At 39.9% G+C, this 17,343-nt stretch overlaps 3 protein-coding genes across 4 annotated transcripts in view; 1 reads left to right on the top strand and 2 right to left on the bottom strand.

Annotated features, from left to right (window-relative positions):
- The window catches only part of JMJD1C (jumonji domain containing 1C), a 320,032-nt gene extending 317,310 nt beyond the window's left edge, over positions 1–2,722 (bottom strand). Inside the window, exon 1 of the mRNA XM_059170135.1 lies at positions 2,616–2,722. The gene's annotated coding sequence lies outside the window, so the exon portion shown is untranslated. The remainder of the gene's footprint in view (positions 1–2,615) is intronic.
- REEP3 (receptor accessory protein 3) overlaps positions 2,248–17,343 on the top strand; it is a 96,374-nt gene continuing 81,278 nt past the window's right edge. Inside the window, exon 1 of one of the 2 annotated variants that reach the window (XM_059170138.1) lies at positions 2,248–2,459. In XM_059170138.1, coding sequence (XP_059026121.1) covers positions 2,428–2,459 — 32 coding nt within the window. In that variant the 5' untranslated portion in view covers positions 2,248–2,427. The remainder of the gene's footprint in view (positions 2,460–17,343) is intronic. The other variant, XM_059170139.1, reaches the window with a different exon arrangement.
- Positions 11,336–11,701, bottom strand: LOC131830018 (large ribosomal subunit protein eL30-like). Its single transcript, XM_059172428.1, has one exon. It carries the CDS (start codon positions 11,699–11,701, stop codon positions 11,336–11,338), a length of 366 nt encoding a protein of 121 aa, XP_059028411.1.

Here is a 17,343-nt window from a genome sequence, read left to right as displayed (position 1 = left end):
GTGGTTTCCAGCACACGGCATATTGAGATGTATAAAGGAGGCGGCTGTTCCAGATTGAGAACAGCAAAAAGTGATATGAATATGGAAGAGTCTGAAGATAAAATAAGCGTACAAAATGAAATTTAACACAGAGCAGCCTAGGGACATTTGAGAGCAGCCAACAGTCCTACATATCTCAGCAACCCCTGAAGGCATATATTACAGTGAAGGCAGTGAAATAATATTCAGAATGAATGACCCCCAAATTAAGAACACAAGAAAGATATCTTTAAGATACTTCCACAGTACATGGCTGAAATTCCATAAAGCTCCAATACAAACAAACTTAACAAACAAAGCTCCAATACTAACAAACTTTTCAAACTTCCCTTGGGCAATTATCCTATGCTACAGCCTTGGAAAACACAAAAGATATCGAACATACCATGTCTGTCCTCAAACATTTTACCATCCAGTAGATTAGACACCAGTAAAACATAGCCATAATATAAAGCGGAATGAAATAGGCATTAAATAGAAATTCAACTAATAAATTACGGGGGCCAAGGAAAAATTATGAATAATTTTCACTGGAGAAAATCAAGGATATCCCATGGCATAGCACTCTGAAAAACAAAGATTGTGATAGGTAGAGAATGGAGAGTAAATCATTAAAGAAAAAAATTAAGTCTGGGGAAAAGTGCTGGGCATATAAATACAACTTGGTTCAGAGAAGAGAGCTAGGGGTCCAAAAGCGTTGGGAAAGCAGTAAAAACTCAGGTTGTAAAAACATTTCAGGACCTGTTCATGGATGGATTTAAGTGCTATTCAGATGAGTCTGAGTTTTATTGGGCAAGAGTACTAATGGTACTAATGTGACACACCTGATCCCCAAACAATGCTGAATAACAGCCAAAAACAAGATTCCAAATACAAATATTCATTAACGAGATTCCTGAAACTAAAAAAGACATATTCTTAATATGAGTAAATAACAAAAAGAACCCAACCCTAAAGTAGAAACCAACTTCTGGGCTCAATTCTTAAGTAAAAATAGTATTACTAAATTTATTGAACCTGGGAACTTAAAAGAACTCAGAATAATCTTATACATGCCATCCATCTTCTTCCAAGCAAGTTGGTGAACTTCCTAAACATGTTATTAGCAGTGCCTCATGTCACTCTGGAAGGCAAGAGGTAAGCTACAGTATTATTAGTCCCTTTTTACTATGAAGAAACTGAGGAACAAAAAGAATAAATTACATGGTCACAAAATAAGCTGATTTCTAGGACTTTAATTAAAGGCTTGAAGCCGACATTTCATCCTCTATTCTTTGTACCACCTGAGTATTAGAATTACCTTTTACTGTCCTGTGAACTGGGAAGAAGGAGGGGAAAAAAAAAAAAAAAGACAAGACTAAACTTGAAAATCAGTTTCTCAATTTGGTACTGCCACCAAAAAAAACTGTTTTTAAACCCTATCTCCTGAAATCACGCTATCTGCAAGAACTGCAAGGAGCAGGCAGTAACCCAACCTCCCCCCATAAAGACAAATGTATAGCAGAGCAGGTGAGGAATTCTAGGCCCAGTTTTGACTTTGAATATCTGGCAGTCTCAGATGTGTGTCTGTAAAACAGGCTTTGCAGATGTTGCTCTGAGAGGCCCAAAGCAGTGATACCGATACACCCACTGCTGCAAACATGAAATCCAATGCCATCCTGCTCTGCCCCTCCCTGCACTGCACCACGCACCACGAGACTCCTGATATACACCGAGGCCTGTGCAAGGATCCTCCCGACGTTTCCTTTAAAATGCCCTACTTTGATGATGCCCAGGATGCTGGGCCTCAGTGAACGGAGGCGACACGGGATATGGCTACACGCATCTCAAAGTCCTGCCTCCCCGGATTCTAGGGCCCGATTCAGGAGTCAATCGGACACAGAGTTCCTGCTATTTTTTCACACACCTCATCACAATCCCTACCCGCAAGTTCCCGGTCTCGGCCTCCCGCCACCCCCTCTTCCCCTCCACGCCAGCTGGGCGTCCCAGAGATGTAAAGAGAAGGAAGGTGGAGGTTCGAACGCAGAGGCCCGGGCCGCGAGGCTTTCCGGCGTCGGCCGGGGTCCCGACCGCCCAGCCCCCGGAGCACAGCCGCCCAGACCCGGCCTCGGCCGCCGCGCCGCCGCCGCCGCCGCCGCCTATCAGCGGAGTGCAGGGGCGGGGCCGGCCGGGTTCGGCGGCAGCTCGGCCGCGGGCGGGGACGGGCGGGGGACCGACCGCCGCGCAGCTCCAGCCGCTGCGCGCATACACCCGGCCCGGCTCCCGAGGGCGCCAGCGCGGCCCCGGGGAGCGCGAGGAGCCGGCGAGCGCGCGGCCTGCCGTTGGCGGCCTGGTCCGCCACGCTCGGCGCCCACCCGTCCCCGAGCTGGGGTCCGAGCCCCCGGGAAGATGGTGTCCTGGATGATCTCCAGAGCCGTGGTGTAAGTGCAGCTCACGGCGCCCCGCCGCCCGCGCCAGCCCCGGGGAAGGCGTAGGGAGGGGCAGGGGCTAGGAGAGGGGAAGGCCCAGGCCTGGGCAGGGGTGGGCTGGCTCGGCCTCGGGCCTGCCCGGGGGCTGGGGGCCCTCGGCCTCCTCACCCTGGTCCACGTCGCTGCGGGGCTCCCTGCGGCGGACGAAGGCCCGGTGGCGGCGGCTGCGGCGCGACCCGGCTGCGTGCGGCGCGACGGCCCTGCTCCCGAGGCGCTGGTCGGGCGGGCGCGCTAGGCAGAAGGCGCGCGCTCCCCGCGCTGCGCGGCACCGCCCTGTGGGCCTGGGAGCGGCGCGCCTCGCGGCGGCGCCCTGCGCAAGCTCCGCAGACGCTGAGCGCGGGAGGCCCGGCGATCCTCCCAAGGATGCGGCGGCGGCGGCGGCGTCGAGCCTTTGTATCCCGCGGTTGGTGTGGTGCGGTGTCTCTCTAAGCGGCAGAATGCCATTCGGTCACGTGTGGTAGGAGGAGAGATTTGTCTAAAAACCTGAGACCGCTCCTAGCTCAGATCCCTGGGAGAGAGCCCAGTTGCCCCAAGATTTACAGCTTACCTAGAAAGACGCTCCTATGGAATGGTGACGCCCGTTTATTCGCCCAGATCGCGAATTTGGCCCTATCTTGTCGGAGATGTTTGCTTAAGTGATTGAGAGGCTGCAGGTGCCTGTTGCCTTTATTCAAATTATCGGTTAATTTCACTGTGCTCTTATCAACAAGTGCTACAGGTACATTAAAAAAAAACAAACCGCAACTCCACTAAAAGTATTTGTTTCACTACAATTTGAACTGATTTTCTCCCTTCCTCCTCACCTCACCACCCCCCCCTTCAAAAAAAAAAAATCGCAAAGTAAACAATGACGTAGGTACAGCCAGGAGCCCGTGGATTCATTATTCATGATCTCTGTAGGAGTAATATTACCTCAGTACCTTTATGAAATGCTTTTGTGAGGCAGCAGGCTTCTCCGATTAGCTTTAGAATGTGGAAAAAATAACATTACCAGATTTTCATATTTTGTTTTTCACTGGGAAAAAGGAGCTAAATGTTCTGCGAGTTTTGGTTTTGGGGGAGTGAATCAGTCACATAGTAGCTCTGTTAAACCTGATTTTCAGTAGCCCTCTACATTTATATTTGATTGCCTTAATGAAGTTTGTCCTGCCTCCCTACAGTTTCTAGATTTAAAGCTTCAGAGCTTCCTGCGTTCATGTGTACAGAACTAAAAATCGGGAAATAAAAACATACTACATATGTCTTCAGATTTTTTTTTTAGCCTTTTTAAGCCTTTGAGTGTCATTTACATAATACAGGTATACCTTCCTTAACCTAGCAGGTGTATAATAGGTGTGTGTCTGCACCTAGATATTGTCTATCAAGTATGTTTCTGCACCTAGTAATTGAAGTAGCTGTACTATTTTTTTTTAACTTCTGGTTTCCTTTGACCAATTTTTCTTTTTTTAACAGAAAATCATGAAGTACTTTGATGCAGTTTGCATTACTCAACTCAAATTTTTGTTTTTGATCATTGACTATGAATATGAAAGTCTTTTCTAGGTGCTACCTATAACACAAAAGTTAGGAACAGTGTTGATGTTAATGAAACTGACAGTTCAGATACACTCATACCAGTACAGATAACAATGTCAAGTCCTGTAAGAGTTACACCCACTGCTATAGGGGTTAAATGAAGAGGGAATTAAATCTGGTTGGAGAATCAAAAAAAAACAAAAAACAAAAAACAAAGGAGATTATATTTGAGATGGTCCTTAGAGGACCATCTGAATTTAGACAGCCGAAGATGAAAGAGTAAAGGATTCCAGATAAAGAGATCATTGTGAGCCAAAACAGAGGAGGGTAAGCCCAGATAAGTTACAGGGAACTTGAGGGACTGGAGAGGGAGGGAGCAGGAAAGGTAGAATTGGGCCTGTTTTCAAGGAATTTAAGGAAAAAGTGATAAATTGTGTTAGGCAGTGGTGGCTTTGCTTTGGAAGATTCTCTCCCTTGCTGAGTGAGATGGTTGTAAATGAGGAAACACTGAAGACAACTGGAGAGAGGAGATTAAAGCCTACAGTGCTAGAATCTATGGAATTTGAAGTGTGAGGCAAAAGAAAAGAAAAAAGGGAGAAAAAATTATAGAATTGTATTTCATGAGCCATTGAACCATTAGTGGACTAGAAAACACAATTGTCAAGAATAATAAGCATCATTATCTTTTGCCCCTGTGCTCCTGGGTTTTTCAGTCTCTAAGCACTAAATGCTTTCTACTCCCTTTATTGTACCATAGGGACACAAAAGCCCAATCCCAGGATGGATGCACACTTGGAAACTTTTTTTCATGCCAGGAGATGGAATTTATTTACATTCTTTTTAACCCACTGGTACAGCCAGCTGAGTCCTGAGCCTGAAGAAAGATCAGACAGTTCTCTCAAAGTGGACCTTTGGTGGCATGCGCAGGGAACACAAGGAATTTCCATAACCAGAGCCGCCTGTGTGCATGACCACTTTCTCCCCAGACCTTGTAGTAGATATCGGAGGAAGAACACTGGCTTTGGAATCAGATCTGGATGCCACTTAATAGCTGCGTGCTGCTGGGAGATGTGCTAAACTCATTCGAGCTTCACTGCCTTCTTCTTAAAGTGGTTATAATATTAAACTGCTATTAAAACTGTTGTATTAAAACTACTGTAAGGTGATGTAAAACACCAGATGTGTTGCCTGACATTTATTCTGCACTTAAAAAATATAATAGATACAGATATTTCTTATGGGAGAGGGGAATAAGATAGTGTAGAAAGAAATATTATTGGACTGTCATCAGGAAACCTGGAATTTAGAACTAACTTTAGTTATAATAACCACCTGAATAACCTTGAGTCAGCCCCTCACTAATTAGGGTCCTCAGTTTCTTTCTCTGTAGAGGTAAAGGGATCTAGTAATCTGAACTTTCTTGTACAGGTCTAGCATTCTGTATTTTATGAAATAGTTTTATTTTGTTTTGTTTTTCCATTCTGTTTAAAGTCATTTTTAACTTTGCAGGCAAGATTGAAAAGTTAGTTAGCAATCATTAAGGGATAGTAGTCTGAGATTACCAAGTGATATTTTGTTCATTTGTGATTACCTATACCTTACCTTTTGAAACATGACTCTTACAGGATGAGAGAAATCCCACTTTTAGAACTTTCCTTACTTGGGTATGTATCATATGGTTAAGATCAGGATGAAAGACTGCCTGAATTCAGATATCAGCTATGCCATTTATTGGCTACAACCTACCCCATAGGATTAAATGTCTCCATATACATAATGTTTATAGTCCAGCATTGGACACATGGTAAATATTCAGTATTAGTAGTTGTTATCAGAACAAGGGAGAACATATTCCCCTATAGTCCTGACATACTGAATGTTTAACTTTTCAGTTTACATTTTTCTTTGTCTCATTGTAGGTGACATAGTTGTAATTAGAGTATAGTTTAAAAAAAGTTTTATATTATTCTTACTATATTGTAAGCATCTTCTGTGTTCTCTGAAATCATATATTATCTCTTCTGTAATCAGGCCAAAATTCATGATTTTCATAACCATTCATTTTTTAAACTTTCCTTTTAGATCATATTTAATATTTCATTATCATAACTAATGTTAATTATAATGTACAGTGAACATCATTTATGTATACTTTTTTCTTTAAGTATTTTCTTAGGCTGAATATCCAAGAGAAGTATTTGAGTCAAAGGCTATGAATATTTATATGACTATTGATATGAATTGCCAAATTGCTGTCCAAAAGGATGTTAAATATTTTACATTGCCACCAACAATGTCTGATTACTGTCTTTCTCACGGTGTAGCCAGATTTGGGAATTTCAATTTTTTCATATTTTCTTAGTAAATATGACAGATCTAATTGTTTTCTCTTGAATTTTACTGTTAGCAAGCTTTAATATTTGTCCTGATATTTCTTTTTTTTTTTTTTTTTTTTTTTTTTTTTTTTTTTAAAGATTTTATTTATTTATTTGACAGAGAGAAATCACAAGTAGGCAGAAAGGCAGGCAGAGAGAGAGAGGAGGAGGAAACAGGCTCCCTGCCGAGCAGAGAGCCCGATGCGGGACTCGATCCCAGGACCCCGAGATCATGACCCGAGCCGAAGGCAGCGGCCCAACCCACTGAGCCACCCAGGCGCCCCTGTCCTGATATTTCTTGTATCTCCTGTTGTACAAATATTCTGTATGTACTTTACCCATTTATTTCTTGGATACTTGATAATTACTTGTCTGTCTGAGCTCCTTATTTAATTAACCTTAAATCACATTTGATTTAAATGTTTCTCCATCTACACTTTTCTTTAGATATTTTATTTTTTAGTTGTAAAGAGGATTTATAGTCTTAACCCAGTTCACCTTCTTCATTTTTTACGTTGTGATTTCTTTTTCTTCTAAATATAGAATAATAATTACTCTAGACATTTGGTAAGTACTACTTTCTCATTATAGAATTAGATTAATTTGGAGACCTTTTTAATTCCATATGTCTGTATTTCCCTTTTTACATTAATAACACTTTTATTTGGTTTTGACATAATTTTATTATCTGGCAGAAGTAAGTTGATCGTCTTCGATTATATTTAATGGGTATCTTTAAAGTCTAAATTATATACCTTAAAAACCATACTCCGGCAGTTTTCTCCCTTCTTTCCAGCATGTTTTCTCACTCTCCTGGATCTTTTGTCAGCAAACATGCTATCATTTCTCCCATTTAACAAAAAATTCTTTCAGCTGACTTTTCATCTTACTATCCCATTTCTCTCTCCCATGCCTTTTAAAGCAAAAACTCCTCAAAAGAACAATCAATATACACTTTCTCCACTTCCTCTCCTTTGAGCCACTCTCGAACCCAAAGCTGGGTAAAACCAGCTTTACCACCAACCACTCCACTGAATTGCCTATTCTCTAGGTCAAGAGGTGACCTCCATATGACCAAGTTGTCATCTAACTTATCAGGAGCTTTTGGTACAGTTGCTCACTGTGTCCTTGAAGTGCTTTCTTTACTTGTTTCCAAGAAACCTTGTTTTCGTACTCTTCCTAACTCACTGGCCCTCCCTACTCTGTCTCCCTTGCCACATTCCTCCACATGCCCTGACTTCTTAAAGTTGGCAGGTGCAGGAGTTCACTTCCTAGATTTTTTTTTCTCTTTTCTATGAGCACTCTCCTAATTCACATCTCCAACCCAGACCTCTGTGCTGAACTCATGGTCATACGTATTTCAGGTGCCTACTTCAGTTGGAAACATCTGAAAGTCATCCCAAACTTAAGATACCCAAAACTGAGCTTCTGCATTTCCTTCCCAGTCTGGCTTCCCTGGCAGCCTACACCAGCTTAGTTAATGACAGCTTAGTCCTTCTAGTAGGTCAGGCCAAAAACCTTGGGATTATCCTTGATACTGGTTTTTCTCTCATTGACTGCATTGAGTCCTACAGCAAATCTTGTTGGCTCTACCTTCAAAATATACACAGGATCCCCCCTGTTTTCATCACCTTTACTTATGTTACTCTAGTCCAAGCCAGCATCATCTCTTAAAAGTATTATTCTAATAGCATCCTGCTTCTCCCCTTTGTGTGTTGAGATCATGTAGGATTAATGAAAAACATCTTGAGTAATTTTTAAATCCTTGTGGAAGTTTGAGGACAGTCACAATTTATAAGTGATATTTTTCTCCCTTGATAGGAGCTTTACATACTTTTTAAATGGTTATAAAATCTCAGTGATGGCTAAATTTATCATCTTTTAATTAGGTTAAAGTAGATTTTATTTTCTAGTTTTGATGAGATTTATCATGTGAATAACTGAAGTGTTTAGAATTTGTGTCTAAGAATAGGATACTTACAGAAATTACACTTAAGCCATGAGAAATAACGTAAATAGGAGCAAGATTTTCAAGGAAATTTAGCACATTGAAAGCTTAAAAATATAATTTGTCATGAATGCCCTTTAAGAGATCATCTTTTCTGTCTTCCTTCGTTAAGACAGAAAACACATCCTAAACTATTGGGTCTTGTTTTCATTGCAGAGGCCTGAACTTCCAACAAGATTCCTTTATTAGCCTTCATCTCAGAAACAATTTGCTTTTGTTCATTTTTTGTGACCATGGGTATATTAACTATTTCTTCTTCCATTGCATTTTTGAACCCTTTAAGGATGGAGATTTTTATATTCTCCTCTTTGGGTATAGATTATAATGTTTAAATAAAGAGTATCTTATAATAATAATGGCATAAATGGGTAATTTAAATATCTTAAATAGGGACATCAGGGTAGCTCAGTAGTTAAGTGTCTGCTTAGATCATGATCACAGGATCAAGGGATTGAGCTAGCATAAGGCTCCCTGCTCAGAGGGAAGCCTGCTTCTTCCTCTCCCACTCCTCCTGCTTGTGCTCCCTCTCTCTCTGTGTCCCTCCCTATAAAATAAATAAATAAAATCTTTTAAAAATAAATGAATAAATGTCTTAAATATGTTACTGTTTTGTCAAGTGGAAAAAGACTACTGCTGAGTCTCTGTTAAGCAGAACATGAACTTTTTATGTCATCGATTATGCCTTTGCACTAAATTAGCCCTTTTGCGTATTTATAAAGTTAAATAAAAGGTTATAAGTAAAAGTTATTGTGTTACAAATGTCTTCATGTTTACAAAATGGTTAAGAGTTTATGCATACTTTTATCCCTATTACTGAAATAAAGTTATCAGCTTCAGTCATGTGAAATTTACAGCGGCTACTAAGACTGAAAATCAGGTGAAATAGTGTACTTGCTAAGAGACTGTGAACAGAGAAAACAGCAGTTGGGATGGAAATATTGAACACTAGCAAAAGATTTTAAGAACAGACTAGCTAATGTTAGAATATTATATGGCCATTCATAATGATATGCAAAGTATTTTTAATTTCATTTGAAGATCTTTTAAATATGGCTAAGTTTCTTAATCCGCACTTTTGACATTTTGGACTGGATAATCCTTTCTTGGGGATGCCTGTCCTGTTCACTGTAGGATGTTTAACAGCATCCCTGGCCTCTCCCTCCCTAGATGCCTTTGGTCCCTCCCAGTTATGACAGCCAAAAAGGGCTCCAGATATTGCCATAGGTTACTTAGTGGGCAGAATTGCCACTGGCTGAGAATTACTCTTAAATGAAAAGAGGAGAAAAATATGTATGGGAGGGAATGAACTAGAAGCTGTGCGACAGGCACCTGGGCAGCTGGCTCAGTTGGTTAAGCCTCTCTCTCAGGTCACTGGTCTCAGGATCCTGGGATGGAGCCCCAGGCCTCTTGGAGCTCCCTGCTCAGCGGGGAGTTGGCTTCCCCTCTCCCTTTGCCCCTCCCCTTGCTTGTCCTCTCTGTCTCTCTTTCTTTCTCTCTCAAATGAATAAAATAAGAATAAAATATTTTTTAAAATGCGGTACCGGGGTGCCTAGATGGCTTTGTGGGTTAAGCCTCTGCCTTCAGCTCAGGTCATGATCTCAGGGTCCTAGGATTGAGCTCCACATCGGGCTCTCTGCTCAGCAGGGAGCCTGCTTCCCCCTCTCCTCTGCTTGTTGCTCTGCCTACAACAGAGGATCTCTCTGTTAAATAAATAAATAAAATCTTCAAGACAAAAAAAAAGTATGGTGCCACTAGACCCTTCTGGCTATTTAGATAGCTAAACATTAAGTTCCTCAGTCTAGCTACATTTTAAGTGCTCCATAGGTATTCGAGCTTAGTAACTACCTGTTAGCACAAAAGTAAAACATTTCCATCATTACAGAAAGTTCAACTGAAGTGATCCCTTGCAAGGCACATTCTGCTCAGCATTTCCATTTGAAAATGGTTTTGTTGGCTGCTCCAGTGTACTTTGTGGGAAAAAATTACAGGCTATAAAATGATATTTGGGAATTCATAAGCATCTCAGAATATCTCTTAAGAATTTTCTATATGAAATATTGTTGCTGATCTTAATTTTTTTAGTATTTCAAAATTAATTTCTATTTCAGTATTTACAGAGAAGTTTGCAAAATTGATGAAAATTGCTTATACGGTGTACTTTGAAAATAATTTATATAATCATATATTCTGCTCATTAACTCATTCATATTCCCTACTTTCTAAATTTGTAAATAAAGTGTAGTTTATAGGTTAAAGTTTTCTTGGTCCAGTAAGTTGTACAGATATTAGGATTTGAAACCAGAGCCAAGGGTTACCAGAATATTTGCTCTTCTACCATTAACAGTTTCATCAGTTGTGCAAAAGCAGAGGTACTGAGGAAATCATAAAAGCAAAAGTCATAGGGAAAAAACTAAATGTAATAGGTTTGTACTAACTAATAGTTCAAAACATAATTTCAGGAAGTATTCAAGTATATTATTGCTGAGAGCATTTATGTTTCCAAGCAATGGTAAGTCCATTTTAGGAAAGAATTATTCTCACCCATAAACAAAACCAAGCATTCTGCTGTGGAAAATTTCCTTAACCTTTTATCATGTCCCATTTTTGAGAAATGTATTAGGTTGCTGGGGTTGTTATAACAAAATACCAGAAACTGGGCGGCCTGACCAACAGAAACCTATTGTCTCACAGTTCTGGAAGCTAAAAGTCAAGGCGAGGGTATGGGTAGGTTCCTTGGTTCCTTTTGAGGGCAGTGAGGGAGAATCTGTTCCAAGACTCTCAGCTTCTGGTGGTTTGCTGGCAGTCTTTGTCATTCCATGACTGATAGATCATCACCCCATCTCTGCCTTCATTTTTGTGAAGGTCTCTGTGTCTAAATTTCTCCTTTTATTTATTTTTTTATTTTTTCAAACAAGCTGTGGCCAGTTTTATTAAAGAAAAATTCTGCGTGATTTACTTTCACCAGTCTGTCCTGGCATGCTTCTAATGATAGAATCACCTGGTTCCATGATAGCCAGCATGCATACTCTGTAGGATTTCCCACCTGCTGTGCCCAATTCAATATTATTGCCACTGTAGTTATGGACACCAGTTTGGGCCAACATGGCATAGTATTCTATTTCAGATTTCCTCAAGGCCGGGCAGTTGTTGGCGAGGATGACCAGCTTCACTTTGCCATGTCTGATCATTTTCAGAGTCTGGTTGTACCCCAGCACGAACTTTCCACTTTTCATAATGAGCTGGAGCTTAGAGTTGATCGATTCCAGCGGCATTTTTGTCTTCTTTGCGGCCACCATCTTCCTGCCTTAGGTACGAGTCGGCCCCAACCAAGAGCAGCCCCCCTAAATTTCTCCTTTTAATAAGGAACAGAAGTCTCTGGGTGAGGACCCGGACCCACCATGCTAATTACCTCATTTTAATGTGATTATCAAATCAGGTTACATTCTGAGGTAGTGGGGATTAGGACTCCTTCAGATCTTTTTTGAAGGAGCATGGTTCAGTTTATAACAATCTCTTTTACATATCCTTTTACATAATGATTTTTAAAAACCCAAATAAACAAATACTGAACAAGCAACAAAAAAACTAAAATGCCAGGGAGGTTTTAAGGATTAGATTAGAAAAGGAGAAAAATTAATGTCTAACAAAAGAACTCTTAATTTAAGAGTTGTCACATGGTGGAGACAGTAGTGATTTTTCCCTTATTGTGAATATAAGGTTAGGGCAATAGGTGGATGTTATAGGAAAGACAGTTTTATTTTTGTATATAAGGGAAAGCTTTCTAATACCCAGAGTTGTTCACCATTGACTCTGACAGTCTCATGAGAGCAGTGTGTTCTCCATCACTAGGGGCAGGAAAGGGAGAGTAGAACCCTCGATGAAGATCTTGTTTATATTACTTGTATGTTTCCTATGGAGAGCCATAGATAAATTACTTTTCTGTGAGAAGCTGTGAACTGTTTTGTATTTAATAAAACTGCTTAGATATTTACAAAGAATAAACTGATGGTTGACCGAAGGAAGGGAGGTGGCGGGATGGGCAAAATCTATGAAGGGGAATGGGAGACAGGCTTCCGGTTATGGAGTGAATAAGTCATAGGAATAAAAGGCCCTGCTTGGAAAATACAGTCAGTGGTATTGTAATAGGGTTGCATGGTGACAGATGGTGGCGACACTTGGGGTGAGCTTAGCATAAGCTACAGAGAAATTGAATCACGATCTTGTACACCTGAAACTAATGTAACATCGTGTGTCAACTATATTCAGATAATTCAATAAAATCTAAGGTTAAAGAAACTACTTGGTTATTTAAGTAAATGAATACATTACCCTTGTTATTACATCAGTATCTGTGATGATTAATAAGTGGCATTCTTTGGCATTAAAAAATAGCATGAATGTATACAGCACTGAATAAATTATATGCTAAAGATTCTGCTAATGTGATACTTTTACATCATCAAACTTCAATCACTGATCTTTAGGATTCCCAAAATTTAAAATACACTTTCACCATAACAGTAGAATGGATAAGCTGTCTTCTTTTCTGTGTTTAAAACTTCCAGAGGCCCGGGGCGCCTGGGTGGCTCAGTGGTTTAAGCCGCTGCCTTCGGCTCAGGTCCTGGGATTGAGTCCCGTATTGGGCTCTCTGCTCAGTGGGGAGCCTGCTTCCCTTCCTCTCTCTCTCTGCCTGCCTCTCTGCCTACTTGTGATATCTCTCTCTCTCTCTCTCTCTCTCTGTCAAATAAATAAATAAGTCTTAAAAAAAAAAAAAAAAAACTTCCAGAGGCCCACAGAAACAGTAGGCAGTAGGCATTCCTGAGTGTAGATTTAAAGAAAGTGCAGGTATGAGAACAGAAGGGAACTTGTGATAGTTGTCTACTGGGGGTCATAATTGCCATGATCGGTTCTTTGCTCCTTTGTGCCTGTGGTTTTTGTTTTCTTTTGGGGACACCAACTAATCTCAGTATTGGTGAACAAACCTCCTAATTGTTGCTTGTTCAGTATTTGTTTATTTGGGTTTTTTAAAATCATTAATTTTCATCAACCTTAGTTTTTATTTCTGGTTTTCAGAAATATAAATCCTTTCAATTTTCACTTTATATACCTAAATTAATCTTGCAAATAGAAATGATGGTAGTTTTAAGGTGTTTAATAAATAGGGGAAAGTACCCTTTAAAGATACAACCCTAGATCCATATAAAAGGGCCTTAGAAGGGTATAAATCTTAACCTGAAAACATTAAAGCATTAATGCCTTATAATAATAAAATATATATAATAAATAATAAAATTCTATGAGAAAAGTGGCCTGAAAGCTTTGTGTAAAAATATTCTGAAAGGATATCTGGTCTTTTCCTTGCCAAGTAAATGAAAGCAATACAAATTGGAGATAAACTCCCCCTGCCCCCATACACACAGAGTTTATGCTTTCTTGTCACGATTAAATACTTTTTAGGAATTTTTAAGTCCTAAATCTTGTATTATTTTAGGTGGTTAAAGATGCAACTACTGCTTTGTTTCAAGTGGTCTCCTAAGTTTAAGAAATGTAAAATGTAGGGGCGCCTGGGTTGCTCAGTGGGTTAAAGCCTCTGCCTTCCACTCATGATCCCAGCTTCCTGCTCTGCAGGGAGCCTGCCTCCCCCCTCTCTCTGCCTGCCTCTCTGCCTACTTGTGATCTCTGTGTGTGAAATAAATAAATAAAATATATTTTAAAAAAAAGAAAGAAAGAAAGTGTACCGTCTTCCAGTAAATCTATACTGCATTACCTTAAATTTTTGCTAGTGACAAGTTCTTGTAGTGCTTTAACTAAAATAGCTCACCTAAAACTAATTAGAAAAACGAAGTGGTAAGCCATTTTAACAGTAATAGTTACAATAAAAACAGACCTTGGTTACCTCAAATGACTAAGAAATATGAAGGAGGAAGGAAAGCACACAGCCCTGCTCCTTCCAGTGTTCAGTTCCACTCCCCAGTTCAAAGTACGTCTTCTCTATCTCTTGTCCTCCCCTTTATGTTTTTCCTCACCTTTTTTTCTAGTTCTTCTTTTTCCTTTCACTCTGGGGAAAGGCAAGGAGACCACGGTAAGGCCTTAGTCACGTGCAGAGATACAACAATTTAAAAGGTCATTTATCTATAGTTCCCAAACCAGCGGGGTGGGGGAGTGGGTGGTGAAACAGAGGCTATTTGAGATATAGAAGGCCAAAATAAAGGGGACAGAGGAGGGAGGACATGTGGACAGGGGTAAAAAAAGATGCAGAAAATGGGTTCAGATATGTCAGTAATGTCAGTAAATGTACACAGATTGCGTTCTCCTGTTAAAAGAGTCTGGAACACTGGGGACTAAAGAAAGTTATAAGACATGAACGTTAAAAGAAGATCTAAATGGATAGCACATGTTGATGAATCAGTATTAATTAATGATTATCAGGTCTTCGCAACTAAATCTATAAATTCAGTGGGATTCCACCAGGATTTTTATTGTTTTTTGTTTTCATGGAACCTAATGACCTAAGGTTCACAGGAGAGAGTAAAACCCAGCAATCAGTAAGACAGTTGAAAAGAATAAGGAAAAAAGACTTGTCCTATTATATATCAAGACTGATTGTTATGTTGTAGGAATTAAGACCGTATAGAATTGGTGCAGTGATTGATGATAAACTTAAGGGAACATAATCACTGGAACATAATCACTGAATCCAGAAACTAATCCAGCATGTGTGGAAATCTAATGTGACAGAGTAGTACTCAAAATTGGTGGGAAAGGATGGGTAACTTAATAGTGTTGTGACAACTTGGTTATCTCTCAGAAAAAAGAATGAAATTACATCCTTTTTTCACAGCAAACTCAAAAATAAATTATAAGTGGACCACCTGCCTATATGTAAAAACTAAATATTTAAACTTTTAGAAGAAAATATAGGAGAATGTCATTACAGTTATGATTTGGTAGAGAAGAACTTTCCACACCCTGCAACAAACTGTAAATGATTGATTAACATACATCTGACGCTCCTGCATCAGGCATTATTCTAAGCACTTTCACACAATTTCATTTATATCTCACAATGACCCTAATATTACAGATACTGCTGTTATCCCCTTTTTGCCATTGAGAAGCTCAAGGCTTTAGAGAAATGAAATAACTTACTAAGTGACAGAGCTAAGTGGCTCTAGACCCAGACCTGAACCAGTATGCCACACCACCAAACTGTGTGACAGGATTTGCATGCATAATTTCAGTGAGTTTTGTCAAATGTGTATACACATGTCTCACCAACCCTATCAAGATCAAGATTCACTTTACATTCTCAACAGTGGTAGCTGAGTGTGTATTTCTACCACCTATGCCATCCCTGACAATTTTATCTTTGCTAATCTCTGAGAAAAAAATACCCAATTATTTTAAATATCTGTTTTTAGGATATGTGTTTTAAAACTCTATTTGGAAACCCACATTGCTGTTTTCTCAATTCCTCAGTAGTTGGGGGCTGGACAGGAAGGTATAATGGAAGCCAGCACTAGAATTGTGGCCCAGTGAGGGTGAAGAATGCAGACAGTTTTGTAACATAAATGACAAAGTATAATAGAAGATGTAAAGAATTCCTTAAAATCAATAAGAAAATTAACAATCTAAAAAAAAAAAATGGGACGAAAGTAAAAGGCATCTCCTTGAAGATGAAACCAATGGCAACTAGACATATAAAAAGAATCACAAAACTCATTAGTTTTCAAGAAAATGTAAATTAAGACCACATTGAAATTCCATTTCACACATTCTACATTGCAAAAAATTAAGAAGTCTGAAAATGCCAAGTGTTGGCAAGGATGGGCAGAACAACATTTTTTGGGAATGGCAAGAGAGGAAGATGTAATAGCTCTGGAAACTTAACAGTGTTCATCATTCACATACCTTGCAACCCAGCATTTCTACTACCTGGTAGACCTTGATACCTGCAGCAGGAGAAGTTTACAAGGATATTCATAGGAAAGTTCTTAAAGCGAGAATCTACCAAGAAAGCTAGTTTACATGGAGAGGAGACTGGGTAAATGATTGTTGGTATATTCACATAATGGAATATTACACAGCAGTAAAGCTGAATGAGATACCACTTACAAGTATCAACATGCATGTCTGTTAGGGAAATTATAGTGAGTTTTGGTTTTTGTTTTGTTTTTAAGAAAAGCCAGATGGGATTACATATAGTAGGTTACCATTTTAAAGACCCCAACAAAGGTAAGACTGAACACTATATGAGATATATAGATTAATAGCAATCTATTCGTCCAAAAAGAAAAGAAAATGATAAATGCAAATTTTAGGATCAGGGTCACCTCTAAGGAAATACCCTAGCAAAGGAAAAAGCTCAGAAGCAACGGTAATAGTGGTATTCTATCTTGATTTTGGATGATTGGTTCACTTCGTTGTGCTTCGTGGCTTAGAAGTGTGTGTCGTATTTTCTTCATATCATCTGTTACATCCTCGGATGGGAGACCCAGGTTGGGCTCTCTGCTTAGTGGAGAGTCTGCTTGAGGATTCTGTCTCTCCCTCGGCCTGTCCCTCCACCTGCACTCTCTCTAAAATAAATAAATAAAGCTTTTAAAAAAAAAGAAGAAGAAGAAGAAGAAGATGTGCTTGACACAGTAAGACAGGACAAAGATACAGTATTTAAAGGGACAAGCTTAGACAACAGGGAGCAGATACCATCAGAAAGGAGATGCTGCCCCTGTCCCAGCCCATATGCTTCTGGCTGGTGTAGAGGCCAGTTTTAGTGCTTAGCCAGGCCCCAGATGGAGGGAGGGAAGGGGCTGCACCTGTCGTGAAGAGTTTGTGAACAGAAGGCCAGAACCCCTATGAGATCACCAGGCAGGCTGTCTCTAGTCCCTTCTTTTTCTCAAAGCTGGTATGAGTCCAATGAAGAACGTCCAATTTCTTACAT

The sequence above is a fragment of the Mustela lutreola genome, chromosome 4, assembly GCF_030435805.1.
Source record: "Mustela lutreola isolate mMusLut2 chromosome 4, mMusLut2.pri, whole genome shotgun sequence".
Taxonomy (NCBI): domain Eukaryota; kingdom Metazoa; phylum Chordata; class Mammalia; order Carnivora; family Mustelidae; genus Mustela; species Mustela lutreola.
Note: the sequence above shows the minus strand (reverse complement) of the source record. Positions and strands in the feature narration are given on the sequence as shown.